The 22,439-nt window shown below is 41.0% G+C and overlaps 1 protein-coding gene across 36 annotated transcripts in view; it reads right to left on the bottom strand.

Moving 5' to 3' along the window:
* Positions 1-22,439, bottom strand: part of CACNA1C (calcium voltage-gated channel subunit alpha1 C) — a 436,365-nt gene that overhangs the window by 412,976 nt on the left and 950 nt on the right. Inside the window, exon 1 of one of the 36 annotated variants that reach the window (XM_035346033.1) lies at positions 21,049-21,158. The exons of the other annotated variants lie outside the window; for them this stretch is intronic. Within the exon in view, the coding sequence (XP_035201924.1) occupies positions 21,049-21,061 (13 nt within the window). The 5' untranslated portion in view covers positions 21,062-21,158. Of the gene's footprint in view, positions 1-21,048; positions 21,159-22,439 lie in introns of those variants that run through there. 36 annotated transcript variants of the gene reach the window in all.

Genomic DNA, 22,439 nt, shown 5'->3' with positions numbered 1-22,439 from the left:
AAAAAAAAAAAAAAAAAAAAAAAGCACTCATACAACCCCTGAGAACTGGCAAGAGTTGTTTATTGTCGGGACATCGGGACACCTGGCAGGTAAGCCTGCAGGATGTCCATCGTGTTTGGTGGCTGCAAGCTAATGCTTGTGATGGAGCTCAAGCAAACAACTTGCCAGGCACTCCTGCGATGCTGTTGGTGCTCTCGGATGGCAGAGCACAAAGACATGCTGCAGTAGTCCCATATCTGTTCTGGCAGAGGTGGATCCACTTCCATCCGTTCCTCCACATCTGGTGGATCCAGCTCCATGGGCTCCAAGGTATTGGGCAGAAGGCTAAGCCAGTCCTTGCCCAGGACTGCCCAAACAGGGTGTTTTCCATCCAGAATGTTCTCAGGCCAGGGTGCCGAACCAGGGGGCCATCCAGTCCCATGCCTCGGTCCCATGCTACTGTTGGCTTGATTTTCATGCATGGCTCCAACATTGCTCTCTGGCTTACGGCCATTACTGGGTCCCACACTGTGCTCTGGACTCTGGGCACGCCTCTGCTCCCTGCGGCTGTCTGTCTGATGCTCCCACCTTCGTCCCACATCACCGTTGCTCCTATGGTAAGGCCCAGCCCCCCTGTCGCTGGGTGTTTGAGAGGCCGGCCTGTTCCCCGCATCATCACGGTGCCAATGGTACCACCTGTATCTGTCTGTGGGCTGGGCGCCAGAGGTCCCTTGGGCACTGGTGTCTCTTGTGCCACCGGCGCTATCCCTCTGCCCATGACACATCTCCTTCTGGTCAGGTGCATTCCTTCTTGGTGCTTCACCGGACTGCATTGCTAACCTCGCACACCAAGGAGGCCTGCTGCTCACCTTGCTCTTCTAGTCTTCTTCCTGCTGCACAAGCTGGCAGTCAGAGGGCCTAGATGCTCAGTGAATGGAGGGCCAGCTGCAGAGGTCCTGTTTTATATGGCCCGCAGCAAAGGCGAGGCAGTGGTGGCCACTGTGACCTCAGCAAGCCTCTGTGATGGAGTGGCCCACGCAGGCAGTATGTTTCATTTGAAAAGTGAGTCTTTAATACACATGGGCTCAAAACCCCATGGTAGAATGTTCAAACATGAAGTAGGCAGAACCATCACCAGTCTTCCATTACTTACTTCAAAGAAAGCAATCACAGAATCACCTAAGTTGGAAAACTCCTTCAAGATTATCAAGTTCAACCATCAACCTGACCCATCAAATCCCATAACTAAACTACATCCATCAGTGCCATGCCCACATGTCTTTAAATACCTCCAAGGATGGGGACCCCACCACTTCCTTGGGTAGCCCATTCAAATGCCTGCCTGACCATCCACCCTCTCTGTGAAGAAATCCTTCCTAATGCCCAACTTGACCCTCCTGTGGTGCAACCTGAGACAATTTCTTCATATCCTACCATTTGACAGACCAACACCCTCACTGCAACCTCCATTCAAGTAGTTGTAGAGAGCAATGAGGTATCCCCTTAGCCTCCTCTTCTCCAGACTGAGCAGCCCCAGTTCCCTCAGCCACTCATTAAATCTTGCTTTCTGGTCCCTTCACTAGCTTCAGTGCCTTTTTCCATGCATGCCTGAGGAACTCAACAACCTTCTTGTAGTGAGGGATCTGAAACCAAACACAATATCCAAGGTGCGTCCTCAGCAGCACTGAGTACAGAGGAACAGTCACTTCCCTGGTCCTGCTGGCCACACCATTGCTGATGCAGGCCAGGACAATCTTGGCCTTCTTGGCCACCTGGGCATGCTGCCAGCTCTCATTCAGCTGCTGTTGACCAGCACCCCCAGGTCCTCCTCTGCCATTCTTCCCCAGGCCTGTACCACTGCACCAGGTTAGGACTCAGGTACAGAGCCCAGCACTGAGCCTCGCTGAAGGTCCTGTGCTCCCAGGTGGCCCATTGATCCAGCCGATCCAGATCCCTCTGCAAAGCCTTCCTGCCCTCAAGCAGATCCACACTCCCACCTAACCTGATGTTTTCTGCAAACCTACTGAGGGTGGATTTGTCCCCTCATGCTGATCATTGAGGAAAATGTTAAACAAAACCAGTTCCATGACTGGGGCCTAGAAAACACCACTGGTGACCAGCCATCAGCTGGCTTGGACTCCATTCACTGTGGCTCTTTGAGCCTGGCCATCCAGCCAGTTCTTCACACAGTGAACCATACTCCTGTCCAAGGCATAAGCTGACAGTTTCTGTAGCGGAATACTGTTGAGAAGGTGTCAAACACTTTACTAAAATCCAGGTAAACATCATTCTTACCTACTAAGCAGATCGCTCTGAGATCAGGTCACTCAGGCAGGACTTGCCTTTCATAAACAAATGCTTATGGTCACTCAATTCTCTCGTACATGCCACATGACAACAGAAGCCTCTAAAGAGTATTTTTCTTTTTGAAAATGCTATTTTTTCAGTGAACATAATTCAGATTGTTTTTTGTTTGTTTGCTTGCTTTTGTAGTTCTTTTTTTTTTAAATGAGACATGATCCTGTACTTGTAAAAGTAATTTTTTTTTTTTTACTGACAGATGTTTTTGTTTTGCTTGTTTGTTTTAGCAGCTCAGTCTACTATAACAAATGATAAAATCCCCCTTATCCCCCCTTCTAACTAGCAGTGCAATAACAAGCTATCGTCTAAGATTTCACCACTCAGGTGCCCCTTCCTTTAATTCTCTAGTTTTATCTTTCCGTTCTGAAAGAAAACCAAAGCAACAGTCTCTTTTTCCTCCTTCATTAAAGAGGCACCTTGTCAAATTTTGCTCAGAATAATCTAGAAAGCCACAAGTTTGAAAACTTTTAGCACACAAAAATCCATCTAGCTTCTTCTTTGCTCTTTTGTGACCATGGATTCAAAGAGCATGGAAAGAATCAGAAGCAAGGTCCTTTTTTTAGGAGGAGGAAGAGGAAAAAAAGCAAGGAGCCTACTAAATGTTGAGCTACTTTCTTCTACCCCAAGGCAAGCGTCTAATATGACGTCTGATAATTGATATAGATATCAAGAGAGACAGAGATGTCCATAGGATAATTCAACTGGTTAAAAAATTCTAATTGGAGATAATTTTATTGGTAGGAGAAGATCAATTTCCTTTGAAGGACGACTTCCATTTTTTTTAGCTTTAAAGCTATAATATACAAAATGCAAAGAAACCCACAAATAATCCTTTTGGGATTCCTGATGCATACTTCTGGTGGCACCTAGATTAAGTTATCAGAAATCAAGCCAGGGAACATTTTCTTTTCCTTCAACCATAGTTCACTCATGAAGCTAGAAAATAGCAATGGAAGACCAGTGACGTAAAGATTCTTTTTTTTTCCTTTTAAACTAATAACGATTTTGTATTCATCTCAAGTCTGAGCGAACCAATTAGCTACATATTTGAAGGAATGGTGAGCAAGAACTTTTACACAAAACTGGAGTTCTGCTGTGATAATACAATCTCCCACAGAATGCAAAATGCAAAGGCATTTCTAACACTAGATGGAATATAAATTAAAAGCCATGTTCTTCACATATAGCAGTTATATAGTACCTATCACGACAAAACATGTGCTATAACATGCATACAATGTCATGGTAAATTTATTGGAACAACATACTGTTTGGACAAGCTTTAGGCACAGTTCCTCAAATAGGGACATCAGAGCAAGCTTTCTCGCTTAAATGCCTCTTTTTGCACCATTCATTCAAACTAAAGCTACCACCATGAAAGATGTTGAGATCAAGTACATCTTCAGTAAAAATTTCCTTGACATCAGTAAAATTCCTCTGGAGATTAACTGTAACTCAGTAGAGTGGATTCTTCTGACAAACTTGTCAGCTTAACTGCTTATCATTTTTTTATTGGTGAATAATGATTACTCTTCACTTAGCAAGTAATCTAAATATAACTGTTTTAAAAAGAAAGAAGGTTCTTATAGGTTTAAAATAGTCTTTACTGTATTAGATGGTATCCAAATTCTTTGTCTGAGAGTGCACAGTGGGATAGCAATCAATACAGAAAACTGTTAACGTGATTTGCCTCGTCCTGCCCAAACTATCGGAAAAAAAAGTGATCGTGTCTAAGCTCCCTTTGGGGTCAGTGCAGAGGACCATTCCTTCCACTCTTAAGACAGATGTCAGAAATATAAGTGAAACCAGCCTCTGGAAGTACCAATCTTTCCACGTTGTACACAACTAATTGAAAATATAATTTTAATTGCACATCAAATTTAAGTGGATAAAATGAGATGAAATGAATCCCACATGCGTGGGGAGTTACATGCATGCACATGTGCTTATGCATAAGGTACAGAGCAACTCTATTGTTGCTTTTCTGCAAAAATGTTGTTTTTATTATGGCCCAAAACATGTAACAGTCTGGAAAACACAAATATGTGACATCTAAATAATTCAAATCCTGCTGTTTCAATGATTCTTTATCCTAGAAAAATCAATCTCAGTTCTTTATAAACTGATTCCATTCTCAGTCCCAAAATAGCAGTCTCTTCCCAGTTGCATCAGGTAGCTGACTGCTAAAAAATACACATATAATTACAAAAAAATAAAACTATATAGAGATGTCTAAGCTATTAAGTATGAATTTCAATAAAGACCTATATTAAAAAAAAAAAAAAAAAAAAAAGACAGACTAACACTTTCACATACACAGCTAAATGGAGATCAGCCCTGATAAACCATACACAGTGCAATTTCTTCTGGCTTTTCAGGTTGAGATTTTTGCTTCCTCTTGTTGTTTATGGGGTCAATATTCACATGTGTAAAACCAGACAGCAGTCAGAGCTTGTTGGAAAGGACTTGGTATGTAAAAGAAAAGCACACATCTGACCTTCCATTACATGGTGTAAGTACTCCCTGCCAGCCCTCTCTCCCAGTGGTAAAACCCACATTAGGAAGCCACTAATCCACACTATCATACAACAACTTAGGCTAAAAGGGACCTCTGAAGGCCATCTGGTCCACACCCTGCCTCCTTTTTTGCCCCCTCATTTGAAGTGGGCAGATTTCATCAAGCCCTGTGGCTACCCATGACCATACTTTGCACTAGTATGGTCTCTGAGTCTGTGGGACAGGTTGCAAGGGCTGAGAACACAGCAACCACCTGAATCAAAGGTACATGAATGAGCAAAGATTCATAATACGAATGATAAAGATGAAGGACTCATAATGTGAATTATCATAAGATAATATGGTGCATAAGATTGTGTCAAAGTATTTCTCTCCCAAAAGAGATAGGATCAATTGTTCTTGTATTCCTGTTTAATCCAGCCACCTAGTTTTCAAATTCACTTTCTATTCAGTGCCATATGTGTTGTCCTCTCAGAGAATATGGCTAGCTTCTCCTTCTATCAACACTTCCCCACAAAACATACACAGTTTTAACATCTCTTACTCTTCTGGGGGGTACTGAATCAGATAGCTTTCTCCATAAAGCTGCTGACATTGAAAGGAGGGATCCTAAGCACCATTAACTTCTTAGGCAAAATCAACTTTCAGATACATTCCTCTTGGGTAAAGTAAGTTTGGTCTAAGTTTTGAGAAGTGACTACTGATTTTAGAAGTCTCAGGCATTGGGCATAAAACTTAAGAGAATAAAATGCATCTAATTTTCATAGGTACCTACAACACTGTACTTTGTGAAAAACATATCTGTAAATTATATCATTAGCACCCACACAAAACAGAGTTCCCTAAAAACTATTCATTGCTCCTCAGAAAGACAAAGCTTAGAATTTATTTTAAGCTTCATTTACCTAAATTTAGACTATGTACGCAATATCCTAATAAATTAAAGATGCACTCACTTCTTGAAATGCAGTCAGTTACAAAGGAAAATAAGTTAAAAGATATTTCAAGTGTCAAAACTGACTTTGATTTCATCTATTAATCTTAGCATTCTATCACATTTTTCTATTTTTTAAATGTGCTTTTTCCTTGCTGCTTGGAGTAAGACCAAACACCAGAAAAAAAAGCATCAGTAGAGGAAAGTTTTGAAACCAACCGTACAAAAAGTTTTACCAAATCCACAACATTAAGCAAGTGAAAATAGACACTTTTTTCCCCCTAATTTCAGCACTCCAACTAATGTAACCTTATTTTTGAATAATTTTATACAAAACAAGAGCATTTCAACAAGAGGGCTCTTTTTATATTGGCAGCACTAAGGCTCTAGAAAGAGCTCATGAAAAAAAAAAAAAAAAAAAAAAAAAACAAAATGTGAACTGAGGGAAAAAATGCTGCCTCTGTCACATCATTCTATTTCCTTTCTTCCACTGCATCTCAAGAGGATGCTCCATGTGCAATGGACTCTGCAAAGAAAGAAAAAAAAAGAAAAAAAAAAAAAGCCCTTTCGCTTGAGAGCCTACATTACAACAAATCTACAGAAAATTACTAACTGCACTATTACAAACCACGATATACTACAAAGTAAAACAATGTCTTGTTTCAACTCCAGGGTGACAGTGAAAGGCAATTTGAAAAAACACACTTTTATTCAAAGCAGGAGTTTGTGATCTAGAGGCATTTCAGCATTAACAGATTTATAGCCACATTTTTATAGTCACTTAGAAAATAATTTTATTGAATTGTTTGGGTATCTAAAGCAGTATTTTCCATCTCTAACATACAAACATTCCTCTACCATTTTTTTTTTATTTACTGGTATCCTCTCAGAGAATGTTCCAAGTCTGAATACTAAGCATGTGCAATATCCAGATGCAAAAACAAGCACTCGACTTGCTCGGCTAGTCAAGAGCATTCCCAAGCTAAATAAGGCACTGAATCAGAAAGTTGCAACTGCAGAGAGGAGAAGAAAAAAAAAAAAAAAAAAAAAAAAAAAAAAAGGAAAATTGGGAAGACACTCTTTATATGCACCTTTATGAGAAAAAACAGCATCTGACTTGCATCTTATGATTAACATTAAGATGCAACACTGAAATAATTCTTATGTCACTGGCTGTCTATACAAACATTGTTAACCAGCTTCTCTTTGACCTTCCCTCCAGTAGATGCAGACAAATGTTTGAGACTGGCTTCATAGATTCTTTCTAAAAATAAGAAATCCCACTTACATAAAACCAGATCATTATTAAATTTACACGTACCAGACCAAAGGTGGCAAGAGTAGATGTACACCGAGTTGGTAGAACCCTCGTTTAGAAGTCAGTGGGCAATATTTCTGCACTGCCACAGATGTAGGGCTGCAATCACTGCTCCAGCTCCCTCTTTCTGACAGTTCTCAGATTAGATTATGCTGAAGGAGAAGAAAGCTAAAGCTTTTGCATCCCTTTCTTGGGGCGCTCCGCATTTTGTAGGAACAACATCACAAAAAAGGCAAGAAATTTCACACAAGCCATTCACTCTGATAATATCTGCACACTGGTTATGAGATTGTTTAGTTTTACCACTCATTAGTAAAAAAAAAAAAAAAAAATCCAGCCTGTTTACCAAGGAATAGGCATCTCTCATAACCTCTGGAATTTGGCATCAGTATCATACCCTTCCTTTTCAGAGGCAGAGCTTGCATGCGAGTTCTTTCTCCTCTTTCCTTCGCAAAGCTCCTCTTTCACGACTGCTTTGGCCTGAGAGCTGGTTTGTTGGCTCTAAGTGATGATCAGAGGGAGAGCCAACACACAGACAACAATTGAGTTTCAACCTACCCGAGAGCCTAAAAGTCCAGGTAGTGGGACTGTACAGACAGAGCCAGAGCATTACTGTGGAACACAGCAGTAAAACCTCCAGTTCTGGAATCCATGCCTCAAACAGAAGAATACAATAGTTTAAAGAACTCAGAAAAAAAGACATATAAGAATGTTTAGACTGGGACAATATCTTACAATGAGAGATTAAAGACATATGAGTCATTGAGTCTTACATAAGAGATTATTTTTAAAATTGATCATAATTTCCCAGCATGAGCATATGAAAGATTTTTGACACCAGACAACCTTTGCACCTAACAGAAAATATATATATATATATATATATAGATTAAATATTTGATAGCTGTAACCAAGCAAACTCAGGTGTCTACTAAGGTATATTTTGCTAACGAGGAAGCCTAGCATCAGAAAACTGGGTAATGTCAGGGGTCACATACACTTTGTCTCCCAGGCCAGATTTGGGTATTTTTCCAACACCCACGTTAATGCTTAAACAGGAGGATTTAGAAACCACCGGGTGAGATTCTTTAGTTTGGCAGATGTCCCTTCTGCTCCTAAAACCCACTACCTACAGACAGCCCAAGGGCAGTAGGAAACACAAGACTATTATGATTATATTTAAAATACATCACTTGGACATTTTTCTGTAAAATGATGTCTTGTGCAACATATCGAGGCCTGTAGTGAGATAAAAATCAACATTTTCACACATAGACTGGGGATCCCCATTGTTGTCCTTATTTTAAGTTATTTGCAGCACAATGGCTTAATCAGAAAACTAGTGTTACAACAACAGTTATGATATTTTAAGCAAATTGCTCCCACTTAAATCTATGCATTTCCTGAGACATTCTCTTGTCTCAAGTTTTGAGTCATTGTATCATTACCAAGCACTGGCAGTAAAAGAGCATTCAAAAGCAAATGGTGAAATGATGACAGAAAACATCGTAGACAATCCTGTGCAAAATTACAGAATAGCTTCCCATAGAGGCACAGCATATGTTTGTGATTTCTATAGAAAGTCAAAACTGGAAGCCACTGACAGGAAATACTACATTTTTTCCTTGTTATTATTTGTGGAAAAAAACTCCCCTCGCTTCTCATTTTCAAAATTCGGATTTCAAACCTGAATTAAGAAAAGGCAATTGTTTGATGAGCACCTCACAAGAAAGAGCTTATTTGAAGAAAGGCATCACATTGAACTAGTCTACTCCACTGCAGGTGACAAGTTCTGTGAGCAGAATTTCCTGCTGATGCCCTTCAGGAAGTCATACCTGTTGCCTCACATGTCGTTGTTGTCACAGCACACCACTTCTCCCAGAACAGGGCAGGTATTCCATCACTACACAGCCCACGCAAAGGGCACTGCAATAAAAATCAACATTCTGGGAAAGAGGCTCTGAAGAGGTAATAGGATGATACATAAAAGACTTGATATCCCTGCTTGTGGCAATGAGGGGGCACAAAATTTCAAGAAGTTGCGTATTCTTTGAGATAATAAAGCGTTTAAAAAAAAAAAAAAAAAAGTATGCCACCTTTCGGGAGGGGTGATGAAGAAAAGCTCACCCTGCAAAGGCAGGTTAACCTTTTCTCCTTATGTCACCAGAACAATGTCCTTTCCCATTCCTCCTTTGGATGCATTCTAGAGGGATGACGGCTTTCCCTCTTATTTGGGTCAGAGACTCAGCACACTCTGCCTGGTACTCCAGGCAGAAGCAAGTTTGCTATCCTTAAACCCAAATGAATTTTGTACCACAATTTATCTTCTCTTTACTGTACAAGTTTGCAAAGGCTCAAAAAGGGCACTTTCAGAACTAGGCATGCTCTATTTGTTCACATAAAAGCACAAAGCACACAAACCAAAGAGTTAAACTCTCTCTACACAACTGTTACCTAACTGCTAATCTTTCCTTGTAAACTTTGTACATTCCAGTCAGCCCAGTTAACCACACTTGCTAGCTAGGAGAAGCAGATTGAACTGATTACAGCACAATTTCTCTGATGTTGTGTCTTCTGGCATGCTTGTCATCCTTCACTGACACTGCCTGGAAAGTCCCGTCTCCTTCCTGAGGCTACCTATTCGTGCTCACAATACTCTCCACTCCTACACAGTCTCTGGAGAAGTTGGTTGTTCTCACCCCAGATGGAGACAGAGATACTCCTCAAAAAAAAAAAAAAAAAAAAAAAAAAAAAAAAAACAGTTTCCCTGGATTTCTATGAGGAATCTTTCCTGAGTTATTGTTTTTCTCATCATCCATTGCTTTAACCATCTATTTTATATAATGGCATGCATTCATGCAGGTAATATGCATTTAATGTATTTGTGCTCACACAGGTCACTGGAGGGACAGGTGACATCAAAACAGACTGGAGGCACATAACTCTTTTCTCCACACTATACTTTTGTTGTTGCCTGTCAAAATTAGAAATCAACACACACGCAGAAAGTGGAGTTCATTTCACTACGTCTAGCAATCTAAAATCTAGCATTTATTCTAGCAGCTATAAAATCTCTCTATACACAGTGAAGGAACCCCAAGAAAGCAATCCATCCCAACCATCTTAGACATCTATAAGGTTCTGTGACCCTGACTGCCTTCCTCTCCACTGACTACTCTTGGACTCTAGACAATTAGGTCCAACTAGACAATTTAAACACCTACAGAGAAATAAGATGAAACCTATGCCAAATTATCAGTTTTACTACGTGAAGAATAACAATCTGAAAATACATCTCTAAAAGCCTTTAGTCTACACCTTCAGAGTCCCTGGAGTGAAGGGCTTCCCACTGTAAGATGAGCTGGATCACAAGGACCACAGCTCATTTCTCTCTTGTTTCAAATCATTTGATTTCTTTCCAGAACATTCATAACAGCTAGATCCCTTCCAATCACAATCACTTATTCTAGTCCACTGAGAAAATTATACTTCTGCTTATATATACACATACATATGCACAGTGCAACCACAGACTCCTCCAAGATGTTCTAATGGTTCCAGAGCACAGAGAGGTTTTTTTTCCAGCTGTCTGAAAACAAAAACACAAGTGCCCCATGGCACATGCTGAAAAGATGGTAGATAAAAACAGAAGTGCCTGTGTAGCTAGACTGCCATTCAAGCCCCAGCAGTGCCTACTGATAAACACATGTACTGCTGGGAAGGAAAAAAGAGGCATAGTTCACCTCAGCCATTAGCACTAAGCCTTCTGTGTGCACACCATCCTCTACCACATGGAGTCTCAGGAGAGACACCAGAGAGCAGTTCCCTCTTATGACAGATTCACATGTGATCATGGTGACATCTATGCTTGAGAGAAGCACACTTGATCTCTGCAGCTCGCATCCCTCTGTTTGGGGTTGTTGTGCCCCAGGTGCAGGACCCGGCACTTGGCCTTGTTGAACTTCATACTGTTGGCCTCGGCCCATCGGTCCAGCCTATCCAGATCCTCCTACAGAGCCTTCCTATCCTTGAGCAGATCGACACACGCACCTAACTTGGTGTCGTCTGCAAACTTGCTGAGGGTGCACTCGATCCCCTCGTCCAGATCATCGATGAAGATGTTAAAGAGGACTGGTCCCAGTACCGAGCCCTGGGGGACTCCACTAGTGACCGGCCTCCAACTGGATTTGACTCCATTCACCACAAAATGCTGACTTGCTGAAGTTCAGACCACCCGGAATGCTTGGCATTAGGCTGCAAGAAAATGACTGTGTCATGGCCTAGATCCTGGCCTGAGGTTAAGGTAACTGAACAAGACAGGGAAAACTACTGGAGAAAACTTCTGGACATGACAAATAGCTGAGTGAGAAGTGGATGATTTTTTCCGGTGATATTTCAAGGAATGGCCAAGTTTTCACATACAGTTAGGGGGGAGGGGAGTCAGAGATAACCAAACTTCATGTTTAGTTGAAGGAAAGTACTGGAGTGCTTTTGAGTAGTATTGAAAGGCCAACAGTGCCTTGGTAAATGTGTCACTAATGCTGTATCAGGCCGGGATTACTGGGTACTAGTATCAGGAGTACCAAATTTGGTTATGGATGTAGAAAAGCTGGGACCAATGGGGACAAAAAATAACTGGTTGTGAGGCTGGTTTATTTTGGAGAAGACTGAGCAGAGAAGAGAGTTACTAAGGCAAAGAAAAAGGGAGTCAGCAGAACTGAAAAGGGATAATGCAAGTCACGGGGTACCCATTGGGAGCCCTGCACTTGACCACCCCAGCTGGAGGCATGCAACAAACCAACAGGCATACTGTTATTCTAAACACAGCACGAGATTTGCACCCGCTTGTGCAGCCAGGAAGGCCAGAGCATGGGGTGTTCCCCATGGTCTGCACCCAGGCAGATGGATTGAGCATCCTGCAGTCACCGTGCCTGTGCCTGCTCAAGGATTGATGATAGCTGTAACACCACACTGCTTCGTATCATCCATCTCATTAAAATTAAATGCCATATTCATTTCTTCACCTGTGTCTCCCAAAGTAATACCTTCACATAAGCACCTACTCACAACATAGCTTATAAAGAAAAAGAAAATAAGTTTTCAAAGCCTATCGGCCTGGCAGGTACAGAAGATTAATGTTTAAAATACAGATGTTCATACTACAGGGATCAGGACTATGTGTGTATATATATAAGGATGCAGATAGATAACTTCAAAGCAAACATTTCTTCACTGGTCTTCTAAAAGGAAAGAAATACAGCCTTTGTGTAAAAAATAGAGACTTTCTGGAAGTCTACAACCAAACATATAAATAAATTAAAATACAGTCTGATCCTTTAAATGTCCATACTCTAGTCTTTACATTAATCTCCCAAATAGCACCTGACAATCTGTCAAATCTCTCTGTTTGGTGTTTTGTAGCTGTAGAATCAGGCCTAGATAGTTTCCATCACTGTTATTAAAACAACTAGCTACACAAACTAGAGGTTTAGATCCCAAAATGACAAGTGGGGCTTTCCATCTTCTACAGTAATTCTGTCTTTAAAGTATTTTAAAATTGTATTTCAACACTGACATAGGATGATGAGTAATAAAATTCACCAATATATTAAGCCATCTGGATGAGCTTACATCATGTTCCTTCTGAAGTATGAAAACATCAGTATGGGCTATAAGTTTCCTGCCCTCTGATGTTTGTAGAATGGGCTCCACATAGGATTTCCCCATACATATCTGGATGCATCCACTGACCCTACAGCCCTCATGCCAAAATGCTTAGCAACTTTCAGTCAAACCTACCTCTGTATTCCGTGCACTAACATTCTCCATGATAAGCCTCCTTAAAGCATAGAAGACAAATCCTCAAAAATGCATGCCCCAAAATAAAAACACAAAGGTTTTCTGGTGAAGTATGAGCAAAATCAAGGCAAAGCAAGGATGAATGAAGTTCTCAACAAGAACACTAAGTACCAGGAAAAAATATATATATATATAGTAGAAAACTGGGCCCAACTGTACCACCAAATCTGAAGGAAAACTTTGCACTTATTTCAATACAAGCTTTGCATTAAGTTAGCAGGATATATATTTATTAAAAAAACTTTAAGTTGTGTAACTCACATTGCAAATTGAAAGCCCTTAGGATGTCTAAGCACAATCTTTCATAAGAAATGGTGGACATTGCATTATCGCAGTTAAAAGGGTTTTGAAGTATGGTGTTGAATATCTCATATTCTAAAATCTGATCCTTTTTAAAGTGATTCCAGCCTGATCACATGCCAAGACACTTCCCTGGACATGCTGCCAAACACCTATAGAGCTCAATGCTTAACTCTTCTGATACCCAATTTTTCTTTTTTTATTTTAAGACATTTAAATAGTTTTTTGGAACCGCCAGTAGCAAGTACCTCTAATTATTTTCTGACTGACTTGCTGGTATGCATAACAGCTTTTATCACTGCATATGAATTAGGACACAAGTTTTCATCTCTTATTTTCTTCTTGACACCCTTTGCCTTAAAGCAGATAAAAGCCTTTAAGTCTTGTTCATCTTATTCTTTCACTCTCCACTTTTATTTCTGACATTTGATATAATGGTCAAATCGTCTAGAAATACTCTATTTCTGTCACCATGATGTAATTTCATTTGCTTTCAAATACAAAATTAAAATCAAACTTACTCTTTTGGTCTCACTACAAATCCCCAAACCAGCTTGAGAATTAAGTTTCAACCTAGTTCCTCCTGAACTTCACACGAATTTGGCATTCTCCCATATCCAATTTAATCAATAAGCTCTGTTACATTTAACAGATAACCATCAATTCTCTTCAAAGAGGACCACAGAGAAATGTGTACAAGAGCTCAGAAGACACTGCAGTACTAGGACATCCCAAAAACCTACTAACACTAACACTGCACGTTCACAGGATTTGTGCAATAGATCCAAAGCCAGTGAGATCCTATCTGACAGACAAAAGGCATTAGAGTTATATCACTCAAGCCACTCACCAATTCACAAACTCAGTTTCAACTCCAACTACAGCAAAACTATGTTAAGTCCATGAATCTCAGGTTTTTCACTTAAATTTTTAATTGACGTTAAAGTTATAAGTGTCACATAATTCACTTGTACCTGTTGCTCCCAACTAGTCATACAACAGTTCCACTCAAAGCACAATTAAAACCAATCAATTTTAATTTTCAATGAAAAAATGAATTTTACTTCTCTGAAGACACCAGATCAAATGTAAATTACAACTGAAAACACACTGTTCACCTACACAATTCAAAGATCAGCAGTAATAGGCAATTTAAGTATCAAATGGGAATTGCAGCACACAGGTGACATTTTCTTCTCTACACACAAGTCTGTTTGTTCACCAATCAGGAAAATAATGAATGTTATGGATTTCCTCTGCTTTCTTAATAGCACATGGGTTTACCTAGCTTAATTTGCTAACTTTGCTGTCAGTGTGTTAAATTCATTCCAAGAAAATCAGATCGCTCCAGAATTAACTAAATCCAAACTTCCAGTATTTACATATAGGGTCTGCATGCAAACTGTGGTCTTTTGTGAACTACATGAAAACTATAACATAGAAATCACAGTAAAGTTTGAGATTGCAGGAAGCTAAAAGTTAAGACTGATATTCGACAATCTGTATCAAAGTTCACCATACTATGCAGTATATTTAAGTGCAACCTTTTTTCCTCCAACCCCAACATCTTCAACAAACATTATCTATTCCTGAATTCACCCAGATTCCACTGCCTCTCACACAGTCCACTGTAGTGTTTCTGTATCTAAAATTCATGAAATCTACTGCTAACAACTATGTTATTTAAGACAAGTTTCAATTTCAGAATAACTGTTGTTGTCAATAATGCATGAAGTGGAATATAGCTAGTACCTAACAGAGCTGGACTGACTTGCAAGAAAAGAGGCACAGGTAGTCTCTTTGTATATTTAAAATCTTATTTCATCTGGAAAAAAAAAAAAAAAAAAAAGTGTTAGAGAAACATCTGATATATTAAAAATACGTATTAAATTTAAAAAGTGGAGGAATCTTACAAAGTGTTACATCTATGCAGATGTATTGAACGATAGAAGTCTTTTTTCCCTTCTTTGGAATAAAGGATCTGAAATCTGATCACTAACATGAATCCATTCCTACAATGCCTGTAGGAAGAAATGTTGAGTTAATTACTCAATTAGAGCATATTTACTTTGTAATTATAATGTCATGTTCAGTCATATTTAATTGTTTTTTCCAAAATACCCAAAGGCAACCATCCACATCATGGGCTGAAAACCTGAAAATTTTAAGATAAATAACAATGCCATCTAGAGAAGATATTTTAACATATGATAAAGCATCCTTTAAGGTTGGATGGAACTCAGATAATATTTTCCTTAAAACAACTCTAAGATTTATGTACAAGATGCAAAGAAAGTTCCCATAGGATTAGACAGGTTTTCAGTCTCATTTCTGGGTCTGGTTTGAAAGTCGTTAAGTCTCCAGTCACCCTTAAGAATGACTTTATTTTAATCTAGTCTTCCACCAAAGCAGCAGAATTTCCCACTCTCATAGCTATGCTGGCTAAGCATGTCAGTGCCCAGTTCAGAAGACTGATGAATCCTATGGATTTCTGTTTTTCCTTACAGGTATGAGGATGAAAAACCTTTATTCCCCCTCACCACATTTAGTCAGCCACTGAGATTTAGAATGTAATATCTGGGACTAAACACACACACAGGGAAAACTGCAGAAGTCATCTACCAATATTTGACAAATATATAATCTTTGAATCCTGAGTAAGCTTCTAATATCTCATAGAACATCCATGAACAGTTATCTCAATTTCCTTTAGTCAGCAGGAAAAAAAAAAAAAAAAAAAAAAAAAAAAAGAGCCTAAAAAGTTCAGACTGCATTTTTTTCTTTAAAACCAAGCCCTACAGTCATCACTTCCACAGTGATTTTATGTGTTGGTTATGTATATATCCCAAGAATATGTAGTTAGATTCAGCTGCATGTTGTAAGTTACAGCAGGATTCATCTATTGACCGGATGCATTAACAAGTATTGGAACATTAAAGTGAACTATTTATAGATTTCTACTGCCTCATCAGGATATGTGTGCTGGTCACAGTCTATCCACAGTTCGGCTTTCATGCCAGTGCAGGAAAACAACCCGCTTACAAATTCAGTGATCAAAACTCCAGGCTTGTCTCACCTCACCTGTAAACTCTAATAACGTAAGACTTTTGCACCACCGCCACCACCACCAAACAGCCCACAATCTACTCTGAAATTGGTGAGAGAGATTAAAGCAAGAGCCTCTCAAGTCCTCCATTTCAACACAAAAACATGGTTACAGTTTAGCTAATGGCTTATATAATAAGTTGCTTTCAATCTTAAATATAAAGATTTAAATATACAGACTTAATCTTTATTTATTTTTTAATCCATAAGTGCAGCTAAATACTGGGATGTGCTGCCCAGAGCATTTGTAGAAGCTCTGAGATGCCCAAGACTTGGCTGGATGTGGCCCTGAGCAATCTCATATAATTACATCTGTTTTGAGCAGGGGATTGAACTAGCTGGCCTCTGGAGATCCCTTTCAGCCTACATTATGATTTTATTTCATTCCCCAATCTTTAAAAATGCAATTCTTTGCAGTGAAATATGTAACAGTTAGGGCAGTGTCTCAGAACTATCCTTTCTGGGAAAGACAACTGGAAAGGAGATGTGCAGAGCAGATTGGTTTCAAATCCATTACCAGCAGCATCCCTAAATCTAAGCTTCTCTTGAGGAAGAACCACGCTAATAATCTCTTAATTCTAGATTGCAATAATTCATCTTTATCTCTGGACAAGCACTGATGTGACAAAACCAAGACAAAAATTTGATTCTACTAAGTCTGCTACCTTTTACCTAACATATTTTTTCTTCGTGTTTTCCCCACCACCACCACCACCACCAGAGCACCAACTTCAACAATCCAAACAGTACAATCTACTAACTGTGTATTTAGCTATCTGGGAGAAACTCGGCTAGGTCTTCTGATCCGGAAATCTCTATACATAGCACAGAGACAACTGCACTCTTCTAGGTGAAAGAGAGCTACCATAATCCCCCTCAAGTTCTTAACAAGGTTTACATTGCTATCACTGGTTTCTGTCAGTTCCCATAGAAGGGCATGACATTTCAAGGATTCTTCTGGACAAAGAGTCATATATACCATTGACCTCACCATCATTTATTCCATTAAAGCCTTATAAGATAGGTCCCAATTGGTACTCTTACAACCATAAGACATCATCATTGTATTTCAGAGCTCCCAGCAGGACCACTTTACCACCTAAAACTCTTGCTGACAGCTGCAAAACACCTGTTCTCAGGCACAGGCACCGTATGCTCATCACACATGTCCTCTGCACAGAAGGCTGACTGTGTCTTCCTCTTCTATAAAAAATAAGCAACAAACAAAAGCCAACATACAGAAGGAAGGAGAAGAAATCCTCATGTAGCATAAGCATACAATTTTTCATTTACTCCAAAAAAAAGTTGAAACGATCTAAAAATGGTAAGTACTCATTTTTTTCAACTTTCATTTGTAAAAGTTACAACAGGAAAAAAGATTACATTAGGTAGTAGATAAACTTTGTTGAAAGGAAAACAATTCAGGGGTAATCAACATGTCTGCATGCTCGAAATTGTCTTTTCTTACAGTTAATGGTACTGAAACAATAATAAACTTTTTAATTAATAAACTCTCAAATTCCTCTTATTTCCACTACCTAAATAAAAAATACAGTGCTTCAGAGAAATGAAAATATACTAAGTTGGTCTGCAGGCTTTAAAAAGATAGGCATTTGAATGATTTAATGACATTATGTTTTGTAAAGCATATAACTGCCATTGGTAAAAGCTTTTTTTCCAGTGTTGATCTGATTTGTTGTTTTAAATAATTTAAGAGGTACTTTTACTGCACATAGTCACATCTGTTAAGGTTGGTTGATAGTAAATTTCGAGGAGTCACTTGCACGGAGGAGGTACTGAGTTTGCTATTCCTAAACTTCAGGGAGCGTGCCCTTTGAGTTAATTCCCAAAAGGGGTTAAGTGAGACAGTTTCTGACAAATCAAATGGCAAATTGATATTCTCAACTGGCCTGTACAAATGATGACAAGTCGCACACATACATGCCCACAAGAAGTAAATGTAAGAGCAATTATCATTGAGATGAATACTATTTGAAGTATGTATGCAGACTCACGTTCAAAGAATTTGAAAGAAAATAAGAGAAAACCTAAACACAAACAAGCAAAAGAAAATAAAAGAAAAAAAAAAAAAGGAATAAAGAAAAAGTAGATAATAAATAATTCAAAGTAGATATCTTGGTAGAATAAATTAAATCCACACAGCAGCAAGAGTGTGCCATATCTACTGACAAGAATTACAAAGAGGTAACCCCCAAAGCATATTAGATTGCAGAGCAGATATGCAACCAAGAGGGTGTTCACAATGGTGAACAGGATACAGAGAGCTCCAGTGAGATCTTTACAAGTAGGTGTTTGTGATGGAAAAAAACTCACAAACTTCAGTCAAAAGCAGTGCTTTGATAGTGACCTGACCCAAACCAGCCCCTATGACTGATGACCATTTAAAAGAAAATCTTTCAAAAGTATATACTACAAATTCCACGTCTTTAACAAATACTTATTCTTTAGAGGATAGGAAATAGTTGAAAGCACTTAAATACTTTTCAGAAGACTCTGTCGGTAACTTTCAAAATAAATGCAGCACACTGTGTTATGCAGAACACTTAAGCACCATTATTTAACATTATGTATTATATTTAATATTTTATATTGTTATTTCATATCATATTTAATTAAATACTTAATACACTGAACGTTCCAAGTACTTTGAGGTAGAAGATCATACTTTATAAACACCAGTGTTTATTGTTAAATCAGTGGGGTTGGAATTTTAGTGCTTTGTTTCCAATTAGTGATTCCAGGTTTTTTTTTTCTCACCACATACCATTGTTTTCCAATTCCTTGTTTCAAATCAATTCCCAGTACACTTTATGCCCCACAACTATCACCTAATGTAATAAACCTTTACAGCAAAATGAAAGGACAATACAAATACTCAGAACTGAAGATTCTGTTTGCCAACCTGATGACTTCGGAAACATGGAAAGAGCACAGTTTCTCCTACATGTCCAAGAATTGCCCCAGAAAAATACAGGAAATAGAACTGGCATTCTGAAAACAAAGCATAAAATTACAGCAAACGTCCAATAAATTGTAAACTGTATCTACAAGGTTTTGTCTTCTAGCACAGCATGAGACAGATTTCTTCCCTTAAACTGAAATCAGCAGTGAAGTGTACATAATCACCTGCAAAGTTAAAGGGAATATTTATGGTTTTGACCCTCACTTCAGGTCAGAAAACGCATTAGGAAGTACGCTTGTGACTTGACCCTCTCGCTATCAACAGGCTTCTGACAAATAAAGGGAATGTTAATTAGCCCCGTATCTGTAAAATTAGGAAGATACGAGGACTGCAAAGAGAGCGCCTTGCAGAGAAAGACTTCAAGAACAAAATACGTGCGGGTTAGCAAAGGAGGTTGCAAGAAGACCTAATTATGGTCGACAAACACCCGAGGGGGTTCTTTTCACAAGCAGCAGGTAGCAATCTGTTCGAAATACGCAATAAGGACAAAGCCCAAAGGCATTCACTGAAACTGAAGGAAGGGGTAGCTCGGTCGCGCTGCTTTCGGCTCGGAGCAGGGTGGCTGGAGGTAACGGCCGATCCCACCACCACCATCGCTCCGGGACCCCGTGCCAAAAAAAACGCCGCCCGCTCCAGCCTGCGCTGCGCCCGGCAGCCGGGAGCCGGCACCCCGGAGCCGGCCGCGCCTCCGGGCAGCCGCCGCGGGGCTCATGGCCGGCTCCGCGGCCCCGCACCGCCACCTCCTGGGGGAGGCAGCGCCCGGGGCCCCGCACCCCTAAACCCCGCGGATCGAAAGCGGGGCCGGCCTCCCCCCCCGGGAAAGGTTGGGAGAACGAGCAGAGGGCTTTAGCTAGGTGCTGGAGATGAGCTGGACGTCTGAGGTTCAAACTCGCCACACGGAAGGCCAGGTTGACTCATGCTGTTCCCTCCCTCGGGAGGGCTGGGAAACGTGATTTTGCAGACCGATTTTCCATTTTAAATTGCGGGAGCAGGTTTTTCAAAATATTATGAGGGAGTGCATTAAAGACGCCCATCTAGGATTACACCAAGTCCCACATGTGCATTAAATGCGATGTAGTTAGTTTTGAAAGCTTTTTCTGGGATTGGTGGGTGGGATTTTTGGGGGTTTTGTTTTTAACATTTTCTAGATAAACACATTCTCTGTGGTAATAATGAATAATTAATCGTTATCAAAATATATTCCATTGTGCAGCAAAAATAAACGTTGAAAAGTATCTCAGCATCAACAAATAATATTAGCAAGCTCCCTTTTCTTTGTGTAACACGATACTGCACTGAAAACACAGCAGACTCATATTTTAGCATCCAAAAAAAATTTACTTTAGTGTGCAAGATTTCCCTTGAATTAAGTGGCATCCAAAAAAGTGCAAAACAAGTATATTACAAGCCTACTCATATTAGCAGTTGAGGAGTCAACAAAGCATTTTCAAGCTGCCTCTCTGCAGCCCTCACCTTCTAACTAATGGTCTGTAGTACATGTTATTTATTTTAGGGAAGCCACTGTTGTCTTGCGCCCCTGGTAGTACAGACTCCTGGGCATCAGGCTGCCCAGGTAGCCTGACAAGCAGTTAGCTACAAACAGACATGTGCAAAAAGCAATGGCTGGCGGAGGCCTAGCCATGTCGCTCACAGTTCAAGAACAGACACAAAATTGTCTTGCATCAGTAGTACCTGGAACATTCATCCTGCTGCCAGCAACTGAGAAGGATACACGAGTGAGACACTTATCTTAAATCACTCCTCCCCCTCATATATGAGGAGCTGACCAGTACCACCGACCTAGGCTTGCCTTCTGCTCATCTTTTTGATCTCCACCTTGCAAGTGGAGATCTGTGGTTGCTTTAATTACTCCGTTCCACATCCTGATTGGCTTGCTCTGATCTCCTTGCTACCAGGTTTTCCTGACTACTGATCAATTTAACCTTTCAAGCGCTGTTTGTACAAAACAAAAATAGATTGTAAATACATGGCAGCCTGAGCACCACCAGGAAACAGCACTTTCTTCCACCTGGCTGATTTTGTTTGCTTTGGAAGTTGCCCTTTCACCTGGCAGAAATGACAATCCGCATCAAGAGACAGATGCAAAACTGTTCCTCCAATTATATAATCACTGCAGCTGATAAGGAGGGAGCAGAATTTGGGTTGCCATAGCGTTGGCATATTGCTATGGAGGCTGAGCTCTTCGTCCACTTTATCAGCTCCGGTCCAGGAAGAGCAGCCCAGTGGCGGCTGCCGAATGCATGTGCTTGCGGGCTTGCTCCCGCTTGGCAGGAGCACTCTGCATCGGGGGCCGCTTCCTCCTTTCCCCTCCCACCTCCTATCCATAGAGCGGCTATGGTGGGAGTGCCGGGCATGGGGTTTTTCGTTTTAATCTGTATTTACCTGGGGGGGACACGTTCTCGCTGAACGCTGTTTGCGGGCAGCCGAGGTGGCCCCGGCAGCGGGGAGAGGCTGCACGGGAGGGGAGGGCCGGGGGTGGCGATGGGGCAGGTGGCCGCGGGGGGGGGGGGGTCCCCTTATGGGACGAGGGGGGCTCGATGGGATGGGGTGGGGGGCCCCTCGTTCCGTCTGGAGGGAGGGGAGGAAATGGCTCTGGCGGCTCCGCAACACCGCCGTGGGTGTGCGGACAGGGCTGGAGGGGAGGGGAGGGGAGGGGGCGAGGGCACGCAGGTAGCTAGCGGGATAAAAATAACTTCAGGAACAGCAGGTCGAGGTTGGGCGGAGGAGGGTGGCGGGGAGGCTCCTGGAGTTTGGACAAACAAAGTTGTACTACGGGGAATAGCCGGCGACGGCCGCTGGTGCCGAGGAGCAGCGGCGCGGGTCGGGGTCCATGATGCGGGCGGTGCTGAGCGGAGCCGGGCGAGCAGCCGCTGCCCCAAGCGGAGCCCAACTCCGATCCCCATCCTGCCGCTACGTGCGGGGGGTGCGGGCGAGGAGATAAATCCCCCTTCCCCTCCCCTTTCGTGCGAGGGATTAGACGCGGCGTAAGAGCGGGGAAGGGCTCCTCGGGAAGCCGGACCCCGACGGCGGCAGCAGGCACTGGCCCTGAAGGCGGCGGCACC

The sequence above is a fragment of the Oxyura jamaicensis genome, chromosome 1, assembly GCF_011077185.1.
Source record: "Oxyura jamaicensis isolate SHBP4307 breed ruddy duck chromosome 1, BPBGC_Ojam_1.0, whole genome shotgun sequence".
Classification (NCBI taxonomy): domain Eukaryota; kingdom Metazoa; phylum Chordata; class Aves; order Anseriformes; family Anatidae; genus Oxyura; species Oxyura jamaicensis.
This window is presented reverse-complemented; position numbering and strand designations above follow the sequence as displayed.